The sequence below is a fragment of the Ailuropoda melanoleuca genome, chromosome 12, assembly GCF_002007445.2.
Source record: "Ailuropoda melanoleuca isolate Jingjing chromosome 12, ASM200744v2, whole genome shotgun sequence".
In the NCBI taxonomy this organism is placed as follows: Eukaryota; Metazoa; Chordata; class Mammalia; order Carnivora; family Ursidae; genus Ailuropoda; species Ailuropoda melanoleuca.
In genome coordinates this window covers 31,542,392-31,561,448 of record NC_048229.1, presented here as the reverse complement: position 1 = coordinate 31,561,448, position 19,057 = coordinate 31,542,392, and the positions used below count along the sequence as shown (strand labels likewise).

Genomic DNA, 19,057 nt, shown 5'->3' with positions numbered 1-19,057 from the left:
CGGCTACCGCCGCCCCCAGCCTGCTGTACTAACCCCTCGCTCTTTTCCTTCCCAGCAGCTAGTGCAACTGGACCTTCTAAATTAGAATTTGTCTCACTCTCTAGAGCAGTGTTTCTAACACAATTTTCTGCATGATAGAAACGTTCTACACCTGCAAAGTCCAAAAAGGTCACTCTATCCATACGTGGCTTCAAGAATTTGAAATGCAGCCAGTACCACTAAGGAGCTGAGATTTTCATCTGTTTCTTGGTAGCTTAAATTTAAATCTCTACATAGGACCAGCTGCTAGTCTATTAAGCAGTGCGGGGCTAAAATGTTGAGTTCCAAAAATATAAGAATTTTGTCCATTTTGCTCAGCGATATGGCCACAGGACCGAAAACTGGTACTGAATGCATTGGCCCATATGTATTCCTTTATTTAAAAATCAGGGTAACAGGGGTGCCTGGGTGGCAAAGTCAGGTGAGCTCCCAATTCTTGGCTCCGGCTCGGGTCGTGATCTCAGAGTCATGAGAAAGAGCCCCGTGTCGGGTCCGCACTGGGCATGGAGCCTGTTTGGGACTCTCCCTCTCCCTCTGCCCTGCCTCCCTCTCAAATAAATACATCTTTTTTTTAAAAATCAGGGTAACAAAAACAACCTTACTAAAGAATTCAGGGTTCATAAGCAGGATCTTTCCAAAGCTGCGGGCCATGTGACAAGGAGCACGATATGAACGGGTCTTGAAGCAGTTTGACGACAATCAGCCAAAAGGCTCAAGTCTTTCTTCTCGTTAATAAAAGCTCACATTTCCTGACCTGTCTGTTCCCCTGACCACCCTCCACCCGTGGAAAGTATTTTACACCGCTCCCCTAAATATGCTACTCTGTCTCATCCTCCGAAGCTCAGAACAGCTCAGCCTCCCCCAAAAGACAATGAGGAAGCTGGGACAGGAGAAGGAAAGTGAGTGGTTCAGGGCCACACAACCAGCCAATGGTGGATTCCAGAAACACAGAGTGCCCGTTCTAAGAGCCAGCTGGGATTATACGTAAAATATTCCAGCCCGCTCCCAGACCTACTGAACCAGAAGCTGTCGGGATAGAAGGGGGGGATCTGCAGGCCTAGCAAGCTCCTCGGGATCCTAAGATAAGATGAAATTAAGGGGATCTTACTTAAACCCCACTGGCCTTTCCCTCATGCCTCCCTGAGGCGAATAGGTCAGAGATTCAAACGGGGTGAAATGCAGATGGAGGCCAAGAAGTGATGTGTCCTTAATCCCATTTCCTGCTGTCTCTCCTCAATGAGTCCCCTTGGCTTTCAGATGCCAGCCCCCCTTTCCAAATGCTCATCTCTTCTCCCAGCCAAGTGCAGCCAGCCCCCCCCTTGCCTTACCCTTCAAGACTCCCCCTCACCTAAGGACATCAATATCCTTCTCTCTCCCCTCCCCGAGCTCCTCTGGCCCTCCCTCCACCCCTCAGGGCAACAATAAGCCGAGACCTATGAGTTACTCTCTCCAGGGCCCCCTCCTTTCCCAAGCCTTGGCCTCCCAGCGGCGTGGTCCAACACTACCTCCGCTCCGCCCCCTTCATCAGGCATCCACAAAGCCAGACCTCTCCCTCTACAGAAGAGTCTCAACCCTTCCTAAGGCCTTGGCCTAGACCTGGACCAGACCACTGACCTCTCTCTACCCCGCCTCCGTCCAGCGGGATCCTCCCCTCAACATCTTCTAAAGCCGACCCCACTTCTCGCTCTCTTTGAACCTTTTCCCGGCCCCGCCTCCTAGCGTCCGGCCCTGCCCACCAACAAACTTTCGCCCGTCCCCAACCTTTTCCAGGTGGGCCAGTCTTCCCGACCTTCCAATTTCCGATGGCCCCCCCCCCAACCGAGTCTTCCCCCCGGGCCCCGCCCATCGAGCTTCCGTGACCACGCCCCTCCTGGTGGCCCCGCCTCCCCGGCCTCTCCTCAAACCCTGTCAGGTCCTACAGACTCTGGTCCTCGTCTACTCTACCTGGCCCTCTCCCTCCGGCGGACGCCCCCCCGTGCCCCGCAGCGACCCGCCGCCGGCGCTCTCCCTTCTCCGCCGCGCTCTCGGCCTCCTGAGCGTCCCCCACGCCCGCTCCTCTGCAGCCGACCGACCCGGCGGAGCCGTGGGCCCGGAGCGTAGGACACGCGCGCCGCCCCCCAGTCTCCCAGCCCCACGTCGGCGGCCCCACCTGCCTCTCGCCGGCCTCGCGCGCCGCTGTCCTGCGCGTCACACCCAAACCACTCGGTGCCCGACTGCAGTCCTCAATTCGCGCCACCGAATTCGCGCGCAGACTTTGGCGGGCGGGGGCGGGGCGTCGTCCGCGCCGCCGCTGCCTCCCGGAGGACGCTGGGAGCTGTAGTTTCCCGGACGGGAGGCTACTAGAAAAGGGGTGAAGTAGGGTGAGCCCTCCCGCAGAGCACGATGGGAAATGGTCCGCGCCTTCCCTCGCTCTGGGTGGGCGGGTGTAGCTGCGGGTCCGAGAAGTGACTGGCGGGGAAAGAGGGAGATTCGGTGGAAGCCGCTGCGCGAGGCACGGCGGGAAGAGAGGCGGGAGGCCGCGCGGGGCATTACGGGAGCAAGGGCCGGGCCTGGCCTCGGCGCGGAGCATTGTGGGAGGTGGACGCCGCTCCGGGGCGGGTAGGTGAGTGGGGAGGGGCGGGAAGGGTGCACATCTGGGGGAGGGGAGAGGCACAGCTGGGTGGGACAGCGGAGATGGGAGGGCCCGCGGCAGGAGGGGCTGGGAGGGCTTGGGGAGACGGAAACGGGTTGGGAGGGGCTGCACGAGGGAGGGGGAGGCGCAGCTGGACGTGGGGGAGCATCTGGGGTGATGAAACCCATCTGAGGACGAGGGGCCATGTCTAGGACCAGAATGCACATCTGGGAGTACGATAGCTGCAAATGGGAGGAGGGCGCTACAGCTGGACTGGGGGGCACGTCTGGGCAAGAGGTGGGCACAGACAAATATTGGTGACACTTCTGAGAATTGGCCACAAGTGAATGGGGCACACATCTGTGGGCAAAAAGTACATACTGGATGTGAGGAGGACATCTGGATATGGGAGCATCTCGGAGGCAGGGGCTACAGCTGGATGTGACGACCCATGGGGTCACATCTGGGACAACAGCTGCATATCGGAGACACATCCAGGGAGGAGGGAGCCACAGGTGCGTGAAGAGTGTGACTGGGGGTGAGGGAGCCATGACTGGATGTGGGAGCACGTCTGGACATGGAACATCTTTAGAAGAGGGCAAAGATGGATGTGAGTTACAGTCAAATGTAGACACATAGAAGGGGGGGCTTCATATGAATGGAGCCACTAGAGGTTATGGCCACGTGTAGGAGATATATCTGGAGGGGGGAGGAGGTTTTAGCTGGAAGTTGGGGACACATTCGAGGTGTCCACCACTGAACTTAAGGGTTATATTTTGGGAGAGGGACCCCTAACTGTACCTAGGGGCACGTCTACAGAGAAGGGGGCCCGAGCTGAAATTAAGGATCAGGATGACAGGCTCCAGCTGTCCCAGGAATAATGCAGGAATGGGAGAAAGCCAAAGATGGAGTGGAGATTCATATCTAGATATTAAGGGGGGGTGTATCCCGCCCTGGGCCCCGCCTGGAAAGAGGCACCAGCACCAAAGAGACAGGCGGAAAATGGAGGAAGTGGGATACCCCTGGTGGGGAGGGGTCTGATATCCACGTGCCCCTCTTCCACTCAGGCGCCCCAGGATGGAGACCCCACCCAGCACGGCGGGGCAGGAGGAACAGGAGCTGCGGGAGCGTGCCTTCTTCTCATGGGCCGAGTTCAGCCGCTTCTTCGATGCGTGGTGCCAGCAGCGGCTGGCGCTTTTCTTCGTCAAGAGCTCCATGCACCTGGCGCGCTGCCGCTGGGCCAGCGCGCCCCCGCTCTACACGCTCATCGACGTGCTCAAGTACAGCTACGTGCGGCTCGTGTGCAAGGACGTGCGCGCTCCCAGCCGGCCCACCGTGGGGTGCGTGAGCTGAGCCGTGCCCTGCAGGGTGCTGGGGGGGAGGGGAATCGAGGGGGAGGAGTAGGCAGAGAGCCCCCCACCAAGAGATGGGGAGGGAGAGATGCCGACTAAAACAGCTAAGTGCACCTTGCAGGGAAGCCAAGACCGTCCGGGAGAAAGGCAGACCGCCAGTGAGCTAGAGGGACAAAGGCACACACAGTGAGTGACAGGGTGGGCCCAATTACAGACTTTAATGGGGACTTACAGAGAGGCAGAGAGTGAGATGGACACACTGAAGAAAGCCCCCCCCCAAAAAAAGGATAGAAAATTCCAGAAACATGGAGACATGGAGCCAGAGACTCCAGCCAGAACCAGAAAAAAAGGGTGAGAGCCAGATTTTGGACACATACACAGAGGTCAGAGACAGGGCTGCAAAGTAAGTCACAGGACACAGAGAGAAAGGCCCATCCCTTGATTTGGTAAATGCAGGGACAGGTCCCACACAGGTGACAGAGACTTCATTGGGCCGATAAGGTGTTGAGCAGGATAGACAAATCCCCTGCCCCCCTGGCACTTCAGACTGGACGGGAAGCTGACGTTATAGGAACAGGCTTACAAGTAAGTTCCCTACAAGTGTAATGCTACAAGGGGCAAATGAAAAATCCGTGACAGAGCTAGGAGATACCCCCAGCTGGCCAAGGATGTTTTAATCATCCCCCCCGTTTTAAACCAGGGCACTCCCCATAAAATGTTTGATTTCCGGCTTTTCTTGAAACAGAGGAAGAGGCTGAGCCCACGTCCTTGTGTGGCAGACGGCCACTGCCGTTAGACCGGGCACTGGCACGGAGGTTTACCCCAGACCCCACCGCTCCCTGTTACCTCACACTTCTGTGTTTCACCTGCCCGGTCCCTATAGGTGCGCACGATTTTCAGACCCTTGGCTGGAGAGCACTGGGCAAGAATGGAGCGCTTAAAATCAGGCGCTGCCTTCAGGCTGCTTGAGACCGGCCCCACCACTTCGGGTTGGGTGTCTTTGGGCAACAGACATCGCATCTCTGAGTCGGGTTTCTCCTCTGAAATGGGGTTCTCGCAGCGCAGTTGGGAGTTTACTATGAGACCAAGCCCAGGAAGGGGCTTCCCGGTGCCGGGAACGTCGAGCGGCTGGGTAAAGGACAGCTGTTCTAGAAGTCAAGAGCGCAGACTTGGGAGCCCCAGGCCTGCTGTGATGAGCCAGTGACACTGAGCAAGTGACGTCACCTTTCTGGGTCTCAGTTTCCTGACTTGGAAAACAGAGGAAGTGATGGTATTGATCGATCTCCAAGGTCTTGTGAGGATTCAATGAGCCGATGATATGAGCACGTCGCTCAAAAGAGCATCCAGCAGAGTGAGCAGCTGCGAATAGCAATTCTCACCGTAGTTACGGAGACATTTATGGAGAGATTACTGTTTTTGGTCTTTTATGCCCCGCTTATCTAGAATCAGAGACTCAGAGGTCAGGAAGTAGAACAGGATCAAACACACACCATCACAGAGAAATCTAGAACGTTAGAGCGTGTGAGCGCCTTAGGCCCAATCTGGAATCTCTTTGTTAACAGAACCCAATTCGAAGTAACAAACACTTATTGAGCACCTACTGCATGCATGCTCTTTGCCGGGCATTTGGAACCCAGAGCTGGCCTCTGCTCTTGAGCAGCTGAGAACCTAATGGAGGAGAAAAAGACCAAAAAAAAAAAAAATTGGAAATCAAGGGCTCACAATTGTGAGAGAAAAGAAGTTAGAGAGTGGGAAGGAGGAGGACAAAAGAGGAGTGGTCAGCTCCGCTCCACCTGAGAGCTTACAGGGTGCTCCTGGAAGGCTTCCTGGAAGAGGTGACCAGTAAACGAAAACTTAAGGGATCCTCTTTGTTTATACATTTATGTCTGTATGTATTTGGCTTAAACACATGGCACTTGTTACGTGCGGGCACTGTCCCCAGTGCTCTGCAATTGTCACAGGGAGCCAGGAGACACGAGGGGCTGAGAGCAGGGGCAGCTGTGGGTGAAGGATGATCCCTCCCAGGGCCTGGGGGGGGGGCAGACTGGAGGAGAGAGACAGGAGCCCAGCGAGGTGGCTGGGGCTGAAGGGCCTGAGAACACGCATCAGAGCTTTCTCCCCGGCCACTCCAGTCTCCTTCCCCAGACGTTGCCCAGCAGCCTCTCAGAAATCGCCACCGGCCTCTTCCCCCTCCAGCTCCAGCCCTCTGCTCTGCACACCATCCCCCCCCCCCCCGCCCCAGGCTCTCACAGCATTTCCCTCTCTATAATACACACACCAGCACTTGAAAACACAAAGAGCTTGAGAACCTGAAAGATCAAGGAGAAATGGATGCATGGAGTGCAAAACAGCTCAAAGCGATGGTACTTTTAGAAGAAAAAAAAATGGGGGAAATAGCAGGCTCGTTTTTATTAAGTGCTTACTATGCACCAGCCCCTTGTCTAACTACTTGGCGTAACGGGATCCTCTTCTGTACTCGTCTCAGCGAACCTGTGAGGTACTATTCTTATTAGCCCCAATTTCCACATGAGAAAAACGAGCACAGAGAGGTTAAAGCAATTTCCCAAGATAGCCCAGCTGCCGAGAGGGGGAAACCAGGACCAGGACCCACACAGTTTGGTCCCCTCTCTCTTCCTTCCCCTACCCCTCGTCTTTATTTCAATCATGGATTAGCAGTATGAGAGTCGAATGTGGTACTAGGTGCCATGCTGTTGGTCCATCCGAGAGCTTTGTTTTGAGTACCTGCTATGTGCAGGGTGAATGTGTTTTAGATCGTGAGGGTTTCAGTGGAAGAGCACCCCATTCAGTGAAGAGCATGCGTGACAGGTAGGCACCCGTCAGATCCTCACCCCAGTGTGCGGTGAAATCCGCCCAAGCCTGGGGATGGTCAGAGAAGGCTTCCTGGAGGAGGTGATGCTGGTTCTGAGTTGTGAAGGAGGAATAGGAGCTAAACAGAGCAAAAGAAGGGAGAAGGATGTTTCCTGAAGAAGGAAGGAACTGGGTAGGGCAGCTGGCAGTGGGAATGGGGAAACGTGAATGGTCTGATAAGCTCATAAGGCACGATAGGCGGGACTGGATGCTGGGTGGCTTGATGTAATAAGCAGAGTGCCTGGGTGCCTGGGGTTCGTACGGCAGGATTCTGTCATTCCTCATCATCTATTTACTGATTGCCTCCAAGGGCCAGGGGCTGTTCTCAGTGCTGGGACCATAGCAGTAGGCAACACGGACAAAGATTCCTGCCCATGGAGTTCACATGTAGAAGTGGGTGGCATTCTTCTCCTCGGCTGGGTGTAGAGAAATTGCAGAAATAGCATGCTGAGGCCACAGTAGACAGTTAAGTGAGGTGCAGGGACCCCAGAAGGGACATGCTATTCTCTGGCAAGACGCACAGCTTCCCAGAGGTGTGACCTCCCCTGAGTGGGAGGGCTGAACCAAAAGAGTCAGCCAAAAGAGGCCAGGCCAGAGAGTTTCACAAGAGCCCGCGAGTTAGCCAGGGGAAACGGGTCAGGTAGAGCCCCGTGAACAGGCCACAGTTTTGGTAGATCAAAAATGGCTGCATGTCAGGGAATGTCTTTTGGTTGCATCTAACACCACCGCAGAGGCCCCACATTTGTATTTTATTTATAACGATTTGGAGGCTTAGACTTTTTTCTAGTTTTGCATTATTTTTGCTGCTTTAAAGAAGGCAAAAAGTCTCAGCTTTTTATGTAGATTTCGAAAAGCTAGCAGGCTCCTGGTTTTCCTTTGCCTCATGCATGGAACAGAAAAGGGGCGTGTCAAGGATCCCCTTCTGGTTTAACAAAGACAGTTCTTAAGTATTTATACTGGAGAGTCTCGGGTGGGTTCCAGGGAGGCTCATCCTTTTCAGGGGCCACTTGGAAACAATTTAGGAGCATTTTAGGGCGTGCTACTGACATTTACTGCCTATGAGTCAGGCTTCTTAGTTCCTTGCCAAGCCCTGGACAGCCTATGTTACAAGGGCTGACAAGCTGTGAGGACCTTGGGCCAAATCCTCCCTGCAGCCGTGGTTTGTAAATAAAGTTTTATTGGAACACAGCCAGGCCCATGCTTTGACATGCGAGCTATGGCTGTTTTCACAATCTAGCACAGAGTCTATTTGCTGTCTGTCCTTTTGCAGAAAAAGTGCCAGTCCCTGCTCTATAAACATAAATCTTCTACTCAAATGTCAGTATCATCCCTCACGGAGAAACACGGAACCTCCTTTCAGAAAGCAGATGTTAATAATTAGTATTATTATCAGGGAAATGCACCCTGATCCCCCCTGCCCGTTCTCTTTCATTTTTTACAGTGCTGGTTATAGCTCCCTGATCAACTTCAGCTGGTGGGGGGGCCATGCTCTGCAGCTTGTGGACCACTGTCCAGACAGGCTCTTCCTCACACACAGACAGATAAGAGAGTTGGGTGTCATCGAGGCGTTGTTCGTAAGAAGGGAGAAGTGGAGACAACATGCAGTTGGCAGAGGGACGCCTGGCTGGCTCAGTCAGTTGAGCACGCGACTCTTGATCTCGGGGTTGTGAGTTCAAGCCCCACCTGGGCTATAGAGATGACCTAAATAAAATCTTAAAAAAAAAAAAAAGACAACCCCAACATAGCTGGCAGAGTGGCGAGCGGCATATCAGGCAGCAAAAGGAATGAACCGATATTGAAAAGCTGATGAGTGAGAAAGCAAGTTGCAAAAGTATATAGAGAATGGGTTAGTTTCCCATTGCTGTTCTAACAAAGTATCACAAATGTGGTGGCTTGAAACAATGCAAATGTGTGATCTTAGAGCGCTGAAGGTCACCAGTCCAGCATGGGTCTCACGGGGCTAAAATTGAGGTGTCTGCAGGGCTGGATCCTTCTGGAAGCTCTAGGGGAGAATCTTCTAGAGGCGCCCGCATTCCTCGGCTTGCAGCCTCTCCTCAGCTTGCTGCTCCTCTGCAGAGAAGCATCTTTCTCTCTCTCTCTCTCTCTCTGACTTTGACTTGTCTCTCTAGCTTCTTGCTTCTGTCTTCCCCTTATAAGGACCCTTGGGGGTACACTGAGCCCACCTGAATCATCTCCCCATCTCAAGATCCTTAATTTAATCATACCTGGAAATTTCCTTTTGCAGTGCACGGTAATGTTTGCATAGTTCCAGCAACTAGGCTGTGAACATCCTTGAGGGGCTGCTCTGCCTACCGTACGCTAGAAAGGAAAAGGTTTCCTGAGTAAACTCTTTAAAAGCGTAACACACGTGAAGAAAAGCACACGCATCCTACGTATGCAACTCAGCGAGTCTCCCCCAAACAAAATGCGCACGTAAGCGACACCCAGAACAAGGACATACACATGCCCAGTGCCAAGAAGCACCCCCACAGAGCGTTAACCGCTCAAGGGTACCACTCTCTGGTCTCCCAGCAGCAGAGGCTACCTTTGCCTCTTGTGAGATTTGCGATAAACCCGACACTCGGTGGCTTATCATCCTTCGTGTCAGGCATCTGTCACACCACAGGTCCCCAAGATCCGACCACGTTGCTGGTGGTAGTAATGGCCTGTCCATTCTTACTGTTGGTCAGGGTCGTGTTTGAGGATATAACCCTACTTATTTTCCTACCCTCCTGGTGGATATTGGGTTGTTTCCAATACGAACAGAGCTGCTGTGAACATTCTAGAACAATCTTTTGGGCGCCCATCTGCAGGCATTTGTCTTGAGTGGAAATCCTGGGTCGCAGGGAGGCACGTGATCGCGTTCACAGCTACTGCCACGCGGTTTTCCACAAGCAGTTTACGTTTAAACTCCCATCGATGAGAAGCTAAGTCTCGCACTTTCTCCACATCCCGGTCTTCGCTCGCTGTTTATTTGGTCATTTTGGTGAGTGGGTGGTGGCATCTCCGGGGGCTTCTCATTCGTATCGGCTAGATGACTGATGAGTTTGAGCACCTTTCCGTGTCGACGAAATTTTAAAACATGGAAACCTACTTTCCACTGTTTGTTGGTACCTAAAAACATACGCAGGGAAAGCTAGATATCCAATCCGGGGAGCGGCTACTTTGGGGGACCGAGGAGGGAGGGGATTATTGGAGGGCAGGGTTCCCAGAGGCCCTCAACTTGCCTTGTTCTTGCTAAATGAGAAGTGGACACAGGAGTCTCTGAAGGGTTTTATTTCTTACAGTTGTTTGAGGTAAATAAAACGGTCCTCCGCTTTTGATAGGGGTGGGGTGGTAGGTGCCGAGGTGCGGCCAGCATGGGTGCTGGCCACATTGCGACACAGTTAAGTGCTTTCCATACATCAACTCTTTCAATCCTCACAACAACCCCAGGGGAAAGGTCTGGTGATTATGATCTCCCGTTCAACACAGGAGGAAACTGAGGCACAGAGGCTTGAAGGGACTTGCCCAAGGTCACGCAGCTGGCAAATTCCAAAAGGCCCTCTCTCTTCTCGATGCTTGGCACAGTTCTTAATTTTAGAAAGTAATAATTAAAAAGGAGAGAGAGAGAAGGAGGACGAGGGCAGAGGGTGATGTGACGGCGGCGGTGGTCGTTCCTCCCGCAGGCCCCCCCAGCCCGGCTGCCCGGCCTTCATCATCGTCAAGCTGAGCCCGCTGCGGGACCGCCTCGTGGTGACGGAGTGCCAGCTGACCCACTCGCACCCGGCCTGCCCGCTGGAGTTCGCCTACTACTTCCGCCCGGGCCACCTGCTGGCCAACGCCTGCCTGCCGGTGCGTACCACCAACAAGATCTCCAAGCAGTTCGTGGCGCCGGCCGACGTGCACCGCCTGCTCTCCTACTGCAAGGGCCGCGACCACGGCGTCCTGGACGCCCTGCACGTGCTCGAGGGGCTCTTCCGCACCGACCCCGAGGCCAAGGTGGGGTCTCGGTAGAGGCAGGCGGGGGCGGGGGAGAGCCACGCCTGAGCCTCGCGGGTCATTCATTCATTCATTCATTCATCCGCCCCTCCTCCATTCGCTCCTTTCACCCATCGCTCCCCCCCCCCCCCCCCCCGCCGCCTCCCCAAGCAGTCATTCGCTTAGCGCCCAAGAGCTTTCTGTCTCTGACGGAAATGCTTGGGGATGTTGCACCCCGCCCCCGTAGGGTAGCCCCTGGCCACACGTGGCTGTTAAGCACTTGCGTGCAGCAAGTAGGACCCAGGACCTGAATTTTAAATTTTATCTCATTTTAACTTAACATTTTAATTTAAAGAGCCACTTCTGGCTATTGGCTACCTTGCAGAGAAACGGCTAGAATCACCTTGCGGTTGCAGTGGGGGAAACCAGCAAGAGCCAGACACACCCAACTGAGATAAAACGTCAGGAGGGTTGGGACTAGAAGGAGAGGTGACAAAGTGCCATTTCAAGAAACTGAACCACACGCATAGAAAATGCAGAGATGAGAAGTGCATGGTGCCCTTCCCCACCATCCAGATTGAGACTCAGAAGGGAGGGTCACCTCTGTCACCTAAGGTGATGGAGTGAGGAGTAATGTCAAGGAGAATAGGGTGAGGACGTGGAGAGGGACAGTTAGTTGTAAGGCTGCTATCTTAATTTAAGATTTTACTTATTTATTTGAGAGAGAGAGAGAGCACAAGCCGAGGGGAAAGGCAGAGGAAGAGGAAGAAGCAGACTCCCGCTGAGCAGGGAGCCCAATGCGGGGCTCGATCCCAGGATCCTGGGATCATCACCTGAGCTGGTGGCAGACGCCCAACCGACTGAGCCCCCCAGGTGCCCCTGTAAGGTGCTAATTTAATCTGAGTGTTCAGGGAAGTTGTCTCGAAGGAAATGCTGGTGAAGCAGAGGAGACAGAATGGAGGCACGGGACCCCCATTCCATTTTCAGAGGGACTGGAGTTCCAGGAAGAAGGACTAGCCAGTGCAAAGGTTCAGAGGTTGCTGAAGCATCCCGCTGTTCCTCCAAGAGGAAGCTTTCTGCTGCTTTCATCCAACTTCAGAGCCGGGGGTGGACGTACAGGGAGGGAGGAGGGGAGGGAGGGATAAAAGTGGTGAGGCTAGGTTCTCCCCCCGTGGCTGTACTTTTCTCGCATGTATGGAAGAGGTCCCAACCCAGGGCGGTGACGCAGTGTGAATCCACTTTCCAGAATCAGGTCCAGAGCCCTCCCCCCACCTCCGTCTCATGCTCAGGAGCCAGCCGTGATTCAAGCCACCAGCCCAAACCCAGCCCTCTAGCCACACATCACATGGATGGTCTTTTCAGTTCACGTTTATCAAGCACTATATGCCAGGCACAACCTTAAGTGCTTGGCATATTATCATTCATCTAAATCACACCAGAGCATGTTAGGGAAGGAGTTCACATTCTCCCCTCCATTTTATAGACAAGGAAACTGAAGCACAGAGCGGTCAAGGAACTGACCTGAGGTCACACAGCTACTTAACGATGGAGGCTGACTTCAGACCTACACAGTCTAGATCCAGGGCCGTGCTCTTGACCGCTCAGCTATTCCCCAGTTTAGAAATGAGGCTCGGGCCCCTTCCCATCAGGTCTAGCCTCCGGAGATCTGAGGGTCCCACCCAAGTCAGTTTGCTGCTCTGTGAAATGGGGGTACACACGTGTACTCCCCACACCGCTGGTCTTCACTGAGCTATTCAGTTATCCACTGTCCACCGTCAAATAAATAAGCTTTGGCTGTCTTCCCTGGAGACACCTGCGTGGGGCTGACCCCGTGAGAAGCCACTCACTGACAAACGAAAGGCTCCAAGGTCAAGGGATTGTCCTTTTAACTTCCAGTGTGGAGGCTGCCATAGGATCCCAGCTAAACTGAGGTTGGCTCCTGGGTCTGTCTTTTAGTCCACCGTAATCCTTTTAAAGGAAACAAGGAAGTTCTGCAACACCAAGAGACAGACCAGTGAAAGGATTACTCAGTTTTTTTTTAACTTAAATATTAACTTTTTGAATATGTAACATGTTCACATGCTTCTGAATTCAAAAGGTACAAAGGTTCGAAAGGTGAAAAGTCCCCTTGTCACCTGTCCCCCAGGTCCCCTCCTCAGAGGCCACCAGAGTATCCTTCTTCATACATCTTCTATCTCTTTCTGGTCTATGGCTCAGGACTACCCAGGGGAACTTTCTATGATGATAGAAACACTCTGTGTCCCCTGGACTCATGTGGCTATCGAGCACTTGCAATGCGGCAGGCACAATGGGGGAACTGGATTTTTAATTTAATTTAATTAATTGTGATTTAAACAGCCCCGAGCAGCTAGTGGCTTCACGGCGAACAGCCCCACCCTATAGGGATACAGAGAAATTGGTGTCTTTCATTTTAATTTTATTTCCACTTGCTCCCCTCCCCCAGCAAGGTAGCATATTAGACATACTTTTTTTGCATCTTGCTTTAGATGTTGGGGCTGGCCACACGTCGGCATCTTTCGTTTCTTCCTCTGGGGCTGGTCACCTTTAACTTCTTGTCTGGTGGGTTACAAGTCCAGGCTGCCAGCTTCTGACAGCCACAGCCACAGCCACATGGGGGAAGAACACTGGGGAGCTGGCTTTGGGGCAACAAGACGCATGGACACCCTGTTCCTCATCACATGGACCCATTGTCTCCAAGGCCAGCGGCCCTCTTTTTTTTTTTTTAAGATTTTATTTATTTATTTATTTGAGAGAGAGAGAGAGCGCACTTGAGCTCACGCACGTGAGCAGCGGGGAGGGGCAGAGGGAGAGGCAGAAGCAGACTCCCCGCTGAGCAGGGAGCCTGATGCGGGCTCGATCCCAGGACCCTGGGGTCATGACCTGAGCCCAAGGCAGACACTTACCTGGCTGAGCCACCCAGGGCCCCTGGCCAGTGGGCCCTTTCTGTTCTACCCTTTCACAGTCTAAACCTCCAGCCACCTGGGAGTGAGAGGAAATTTGACCTTGAGCGGTCTACCCGCTCCTTAAACAGCCATCGACTTGTCTTAACCTCCCCCCACCGCCTGGCGCTGCCAATTCCTTGTGAAATGCTATTATCGGTCCTCAGCATGTTTTGCAGTAGCCGGCTCAGGAATCGTGGGGCTTGCAGTTTGGCTTTTGTTTCGCGGAGGGTGGGGAGTGGACATCTTGTCCATCTGCTTGCCGGCTTCCCGAGTTTGGCTCCTGTTGTCTCCTTTCCGTTTGCTCCTGTCTTTCTTTCTATAGAAACCTCTACTTGAGGTTCAGGGAAGATAAAGTTAGAGGAGTGTGGCCAGCCTGTCACCTTAACCCTTTTCAGTCATGAGATACATTGAACGAGATCTGTATTACTAATATGTTAAGATAACAGTTCTTTACCTGGTCCCAAGATGAGGCTAAGGAATAACCAGATATTATGCTTTCCGCTTCCCAGCAGTCTCCTGAAAGAGGGATGCCTTTGTTTTTTGTTTTGGTTTGGGGTTTTTGTGGTTATTGTTTTCTTTTTTGTTTTGTTTCCATTTTGGACAGGTTACTTTGAAAAGCCGAATGCCTGGGACCCCCTGAGTGGCGGTGACCCACTTGGTCCTGGGAGGGGGTCCAATGAGACTAATATACCCAAAAGCCACTGCCACAGTTTGTGAGCAAGACTGAATAGCTGCTTCAACGAAGGAGGTGTTAAGACCTTTTATAATCTGCCCCGAGGCAGCGATGATGGGCTGCGCGGTGTTCAGTCACATCTCCATCGCCTTGTTTGTGGCAGGCTCTAGGGTAATCAGCTGGCTTTCTGGGTAGGAACGGAGCTTGCCCAGAAATGTTGTACCTTCGGTCATGGGTGTGCTTCGCCTTCTGAGAAAGAGGAATGTTGATCTGAATATGCCACTTTTATGAATAATAAAAGGTAAATTAGTACAGTCCCTGTGGAGGACAATTGGGCCATGTCTCTCGAAATGAGCACGTTGGTCCCTCTCCCACTGCTGGGAATTTATGCCGCACAGGTGCCCGGTGACTTCCGAGGTTAATCAGCTATTTTCTGGTCCTATAGTAGCAGCTAGAAACTGGTTTTATTTCTCTTGTTAGGTGCTAAGAGATGCATCCCAGCTGGGCCGTTTACTGGCCGTGGGATACCCGACAGGGGGCGACAAGTTACTTCTCCAAGCCTTAGTTTGTGGGTCCGCGGACTGGGGGTAAGAGTAAGTGCTACTTCGTAGGATTGCAGTTGTGCGAGGATTAAGTGTGTGTGTGTGCGTGTCTGTGTAAAAACAGTTAAGGCGGAAGCCCTGCGTGCGTAGCTATTTCAGTGTTATTTTTATTCCCTCCAGTTTCTCTCCGGGCCAGTCTGGAGAATAGCTCCGATCACGGGAAAACAGGGCTGTGGATGGAGAGCGTTTCGTGGCGTGGTTTCTGGTGTTCACATTTGCAGAATCCACCCTCTTTGGTTGACGCATCCCAGTGCCACCGAGTCGTGTGTCCGCGGTGACACCTGCCCTCATGTGAGCCCTCCTATCTGCCAGCCACACGCCCTTGAATCAGGCCTGTGGGATCCCTTTCGTGAAGGCCAGGGCGGTATAGTGGTCAGGAGGGCAGACTCCGGGCCCAAGCGGCCTTGGGTTCAAATTCCAGCCCTGCCGCTTACTACCTGGGGGTGCGCGTCTCTCAGGTGAAAGGACCACTGGTTGTGCGAGTGCGGGTGTGACTGCTCGCGGAGCCAAAGCCAGCCCAACAGGGCAGGACTCAGGCCTGCCTCCGTCCCTCCTCTCTCTTCAAGGTCAAGCACAGCGTTGGACCCACAAGAGGCTCTCAGTCAACGCTGTTTAATGAACCCATGGCTGGGCAAGAAAAGCCTCTGTGCCCTCTTTAGAAAGAAAACCCGAGGTCAGAAATCAAAGTTATCCCTTAAAGAACGGAAGTCGGCTTCTAACTCACCAAGGGCTTGTCTGCTCTGGAAAAATCTCAAGGCACATACACTTTGCCGTATTTCCTTTTCCTACGCCTGACTCCCCATTAGAAACAGACACGAACTCGAGACTGTAGAAACGTGCCACTCTTTCTGTTATACTTAGGGCAACCTTTACCTGCATGTTAATTTCTACACTCGTGCTGTCTGAAGGAACTTTCTGTGATGGTGCAAATGTCCTGTGTCTGCGGCATTCAGGAGAGCAGCCGCTGGCCCCATGTGACTGTTAAGCCCTTGAAATAGGACTAGTGTGATCGATGAACTGAATTTTTATAGGTTGTCAAATAGTAATTAATTTAAATGTAAATAGCCACATGGGGCTAAGGCGACTGGCTTGGACAGAGCAGTTCTAGGTTGAAACATCTGCGGAGACAAATCGTAAAGTAATCGTAGGAGTAAAAATTCATGATGGTTGGAAAAACATCATAGTGGGGTAGTAACTACTCCAGCAGTAAGTTTTCTAGGCTTTTTCATAAAATTTAGTGAATTCTAATATGAGTTAAGATGCTGAATGTAGGATTTCTGGGTTGGGAAAGCAATTTCCTTGTACTTCTGGGATTCTACTAGACCTTTCTTTCTTTCTTTTTTTTTAATTAGAGGATTTTTTTTTCTTTCCCCATGAAAGCTGAGAATGATGCAGTGCTTTTTTTTCCTTAAGATTTATATGTTCGTTTTAAAGAGGAAGAGCGTGAGAGAGCGCAAGCATGGGAAGGGGCAAAGGGAGAAGGAGACTCCCCACTAAGTGGGAAGACCTATGCGGGGCTCGATCTCACAACCCTGAGATCATGACCTGAGCCCAAATCAAGAGTCGGGCGTCTAACCGACTGAGCCACCCAGGTGCCCTGATGCAGTGCTTTTTAACCATCCAGTAGGATGAGGTTGGACGGTGGCAGAATGGTTTGTGGCGAGAACCATGCTTACATAATTGGCAGCTGTGGGTCCGCGCTGACCGGGGTCGAGGGAGTCCGATCGCCGCCTGCCTGTCCCATTCAGTGGCTTTCGGGCATGATGATGCCAGAGTGGCTGAGGTCAAGGAGGACGAGAGGGACAGAAGATGAGGTCCAAGCATCTGATCGCCCAGCCCACAGCGTGGTGTGAACTCTGGGTGGTGCTTGAAGTGGGATTCGAAATCCCGGGAAAGGAAAGGGTTTTCAAGCAGGGGAGGGGGTGAGCTGATCAGAAGTTTAGGAAATGAAACAGAGATGGGGCCGGTGGGGGGCCATTGAGAGTCAAGTGTAGCTCTGGCCTGCCAATCTCCAGGGACACGGAAGACGACGTCCAATGGGCCATGCTCCTGCCGAGGCAGCTCCGTGGCTGAATCTAGAGCCTGGAGATACAGAACTGGGAGTCATCAGCTGAGACATGAGGAAGGCCGTGTGACCAGATGAGGTCACCTTGGCAGAGCCTAGAGACAGGAAAGAGGAGACGAGAAGCCAGGACAGCAACATTTAGAAGCAGAGCAGGGGTAGAACAGGGCTGCACAAAGGAGACCACCTGGGAGACGCCCGGGAGGAAGCAGGACGGCCAGGAGTTTCCAGGGTTACAGAAGCCAAGAGAGATTGGTGTTCCAGAAAGAGGGCAGGCTCCCTGTCCTCAGTGCTGCTGAGAGACGAGGAAGACAGAAATAATAGCGGGATTAGATACGCACGAAGCTTTGGACACAGATGATCTCATTTTAGCCTCTCCATGACCGTGGTCAACAGACATTACCTCAATTTTGCAACCAAGGAAAGTGAGACTCCGCCCAGAGTCCCCAGAGCTAGTAAGAGACAAAGCGAGAATTCAAAATGAGACTCTTCCCTGGACTCCGGAGATGTGGCCGGTGGGCACTGCCGCACACGGAGGCATGCGTTCATTCAGGATGTATCGAGCTGTGGCTGTGGGCGCCCTTCCAAACATCGGGAGTGCGAAACACGACGTCCCTAACCTTGTGGCTCTTCCGTCTTAGGGAGAGCAAACAGACGATAAGCAAATCAGCAAATAAAGACGTCACATGCTCCAGGGTGGTGAAGTGCCATGGCCGACAGTGGCTAGAGAGAGCTGGGGTGTTTGCTTGGAAGTGATGGTCAGAGCAGACCTCTCTAAGGACGTGATCTTGGCGCAGGGGTGCTAATGGTATTAATGATGAACGCTCTGAGAGCACTTACTGTCGGTTGAATGTTCATATCTTTGTGCCAGGCAGTGTTCTCAATGCTTTAATGCATTTCATCCTTCCAGTCACAGAGATACTCTCTCTGCATTTTACAAATGGGGTGGAGATCAGGGAAGTCGCCGGAAGCCACAGGGCCAGGAAGTGGGGGCTCCGGGGTCTCAGCCCAGGCAGTCTGGCTCTAGACCCTAAGCTGGACCTGACCCTTCCAGCATGAAGGAATGAATGTGCAGTTCCCAGAAGGGGAAATTAGGGGAACAAGGAGGGTAAGGGGGAAACTGAGGCTCAGAGAGGTTAAGTCACAAGGTTCGGGAGTGGTGGGGCCAGGACTCAAACCTAGACCATCCGGCCTAAGCCTTCAGCCTTAGCGCTAGACCAGTGGCTCTCAGACTGCAGCGGGCGGGGGAATCCCCTGAAGGGCTTGTCAGAGCGCCGACTGTGGGGGCCTCCGAGTTTCTGACTCGGCCTGTCTGGGAAGGCCTAAGAATATCCATTTCTGACAAGATACCAGCAGGTGAAGGGGCGGCTCCAAGGCCTACACGTGGAGACTTTGGCTCTAGGCCGCTTCTCAGCGCAGAAAGGAATGAATACCCAGCTCCCAGTAGGTACACTGAGGCTCAGGGAGGCTGTCTCGTGTGCAGAAATCACACAGCTGTTAGAGCGAGGTGTTGGATCTCGCACCCAGGCGATCGGCCCCCCAGAGGTCGCGTTTTTAACCATTCCCCAACTGCACTTAGGAATGAATGGATTTCCATTGCCCCCGGGGTGGAGGGTAGGCCCGAGGTCCGGGAGACGCCGGGCAACCCCCGCGTCCGCTGACCTCTCTCCCTGCCTCCCCCTCCCCCGCCCGCAGGTGAAGCTGGTGTTCGTGGAGGACCAGGCGGTGGTGGAGACGGTGTTCTTCCTGACGTCGCGCACGCGGGCGCTGCTGCGGCGCTTCCCTCGCATGCTCCTGGTGGACCGGCTGCCGGGGCTGCAGGGCGCGCTGGACCTGCTGGCCGTGCTGTGCGTGGACGGCGCGGGCCGCGCGCGCCAGGAAAAAAAAAAAAAAAAAAAAAAAAAAAAAAAAAAAAAAAAAAAAAAAA

At 53.2% G+C, this 19,057-nt stretch overlaps 2 protein-coding genes across 9 annotated transcripts in view; one reads left to right on the top strand and one right to left on the bottom strand.

Annotated features, from left to right (window-relative positions):
• The window catches only part of LIG1 (DNA ligase 1), a 34,822-nt gene extending 32,496 nt beyond the window's left edge, over positions 1-2,326 (bottom strand). For 6 of the 8 annotated variants that reach the window (XM_034672807.1, XM_034672810.1, XM_034672811.1 and 3 more), the window contains exon 1: positions 2,189-2,326. The gene's annotated coding sequence lies outside the window, so the exon portion shown is untranslated. Of the gene's footprint in view, positions 1-1,800; positions 1,836-2,188 lie in introns of those variants that run through there. The other 2 variants (XM_034672808.1, XM_019798252.2) reach the window with 2 other exon arrangements.
• Positions 2,327-2,405: 79 nt separating this feature from the next.
• ZSWIM9 (zinc finger SWIM-type containing 9) overlaps positions 2,406-19,057 on the top strand; it is a 19,404-nt gene continuing 2,752 nt past the window's right edge. Inside the window, exons 1-4 of the mRNA XM_034638987.1 lie at positions 2,406-2,637; positions 3,718-3,990; positions 10,539-10,851; positions 18,826-19,003. Coding sequence (XP_034494878.1) covers positions 2,429-2,637; positions 3,718-3,990; positions 10,539-10,851; positions 18,826-19,003 — 973 coding nt within the window. The 5' untranslated portion in view covers positions 2,406-2,428. The remainder of the gene's footprint in view (positions 2,638-3,717; positions 3,991-10,538; positions 10,852-18,825; positions 19,004-19,057) is intronic.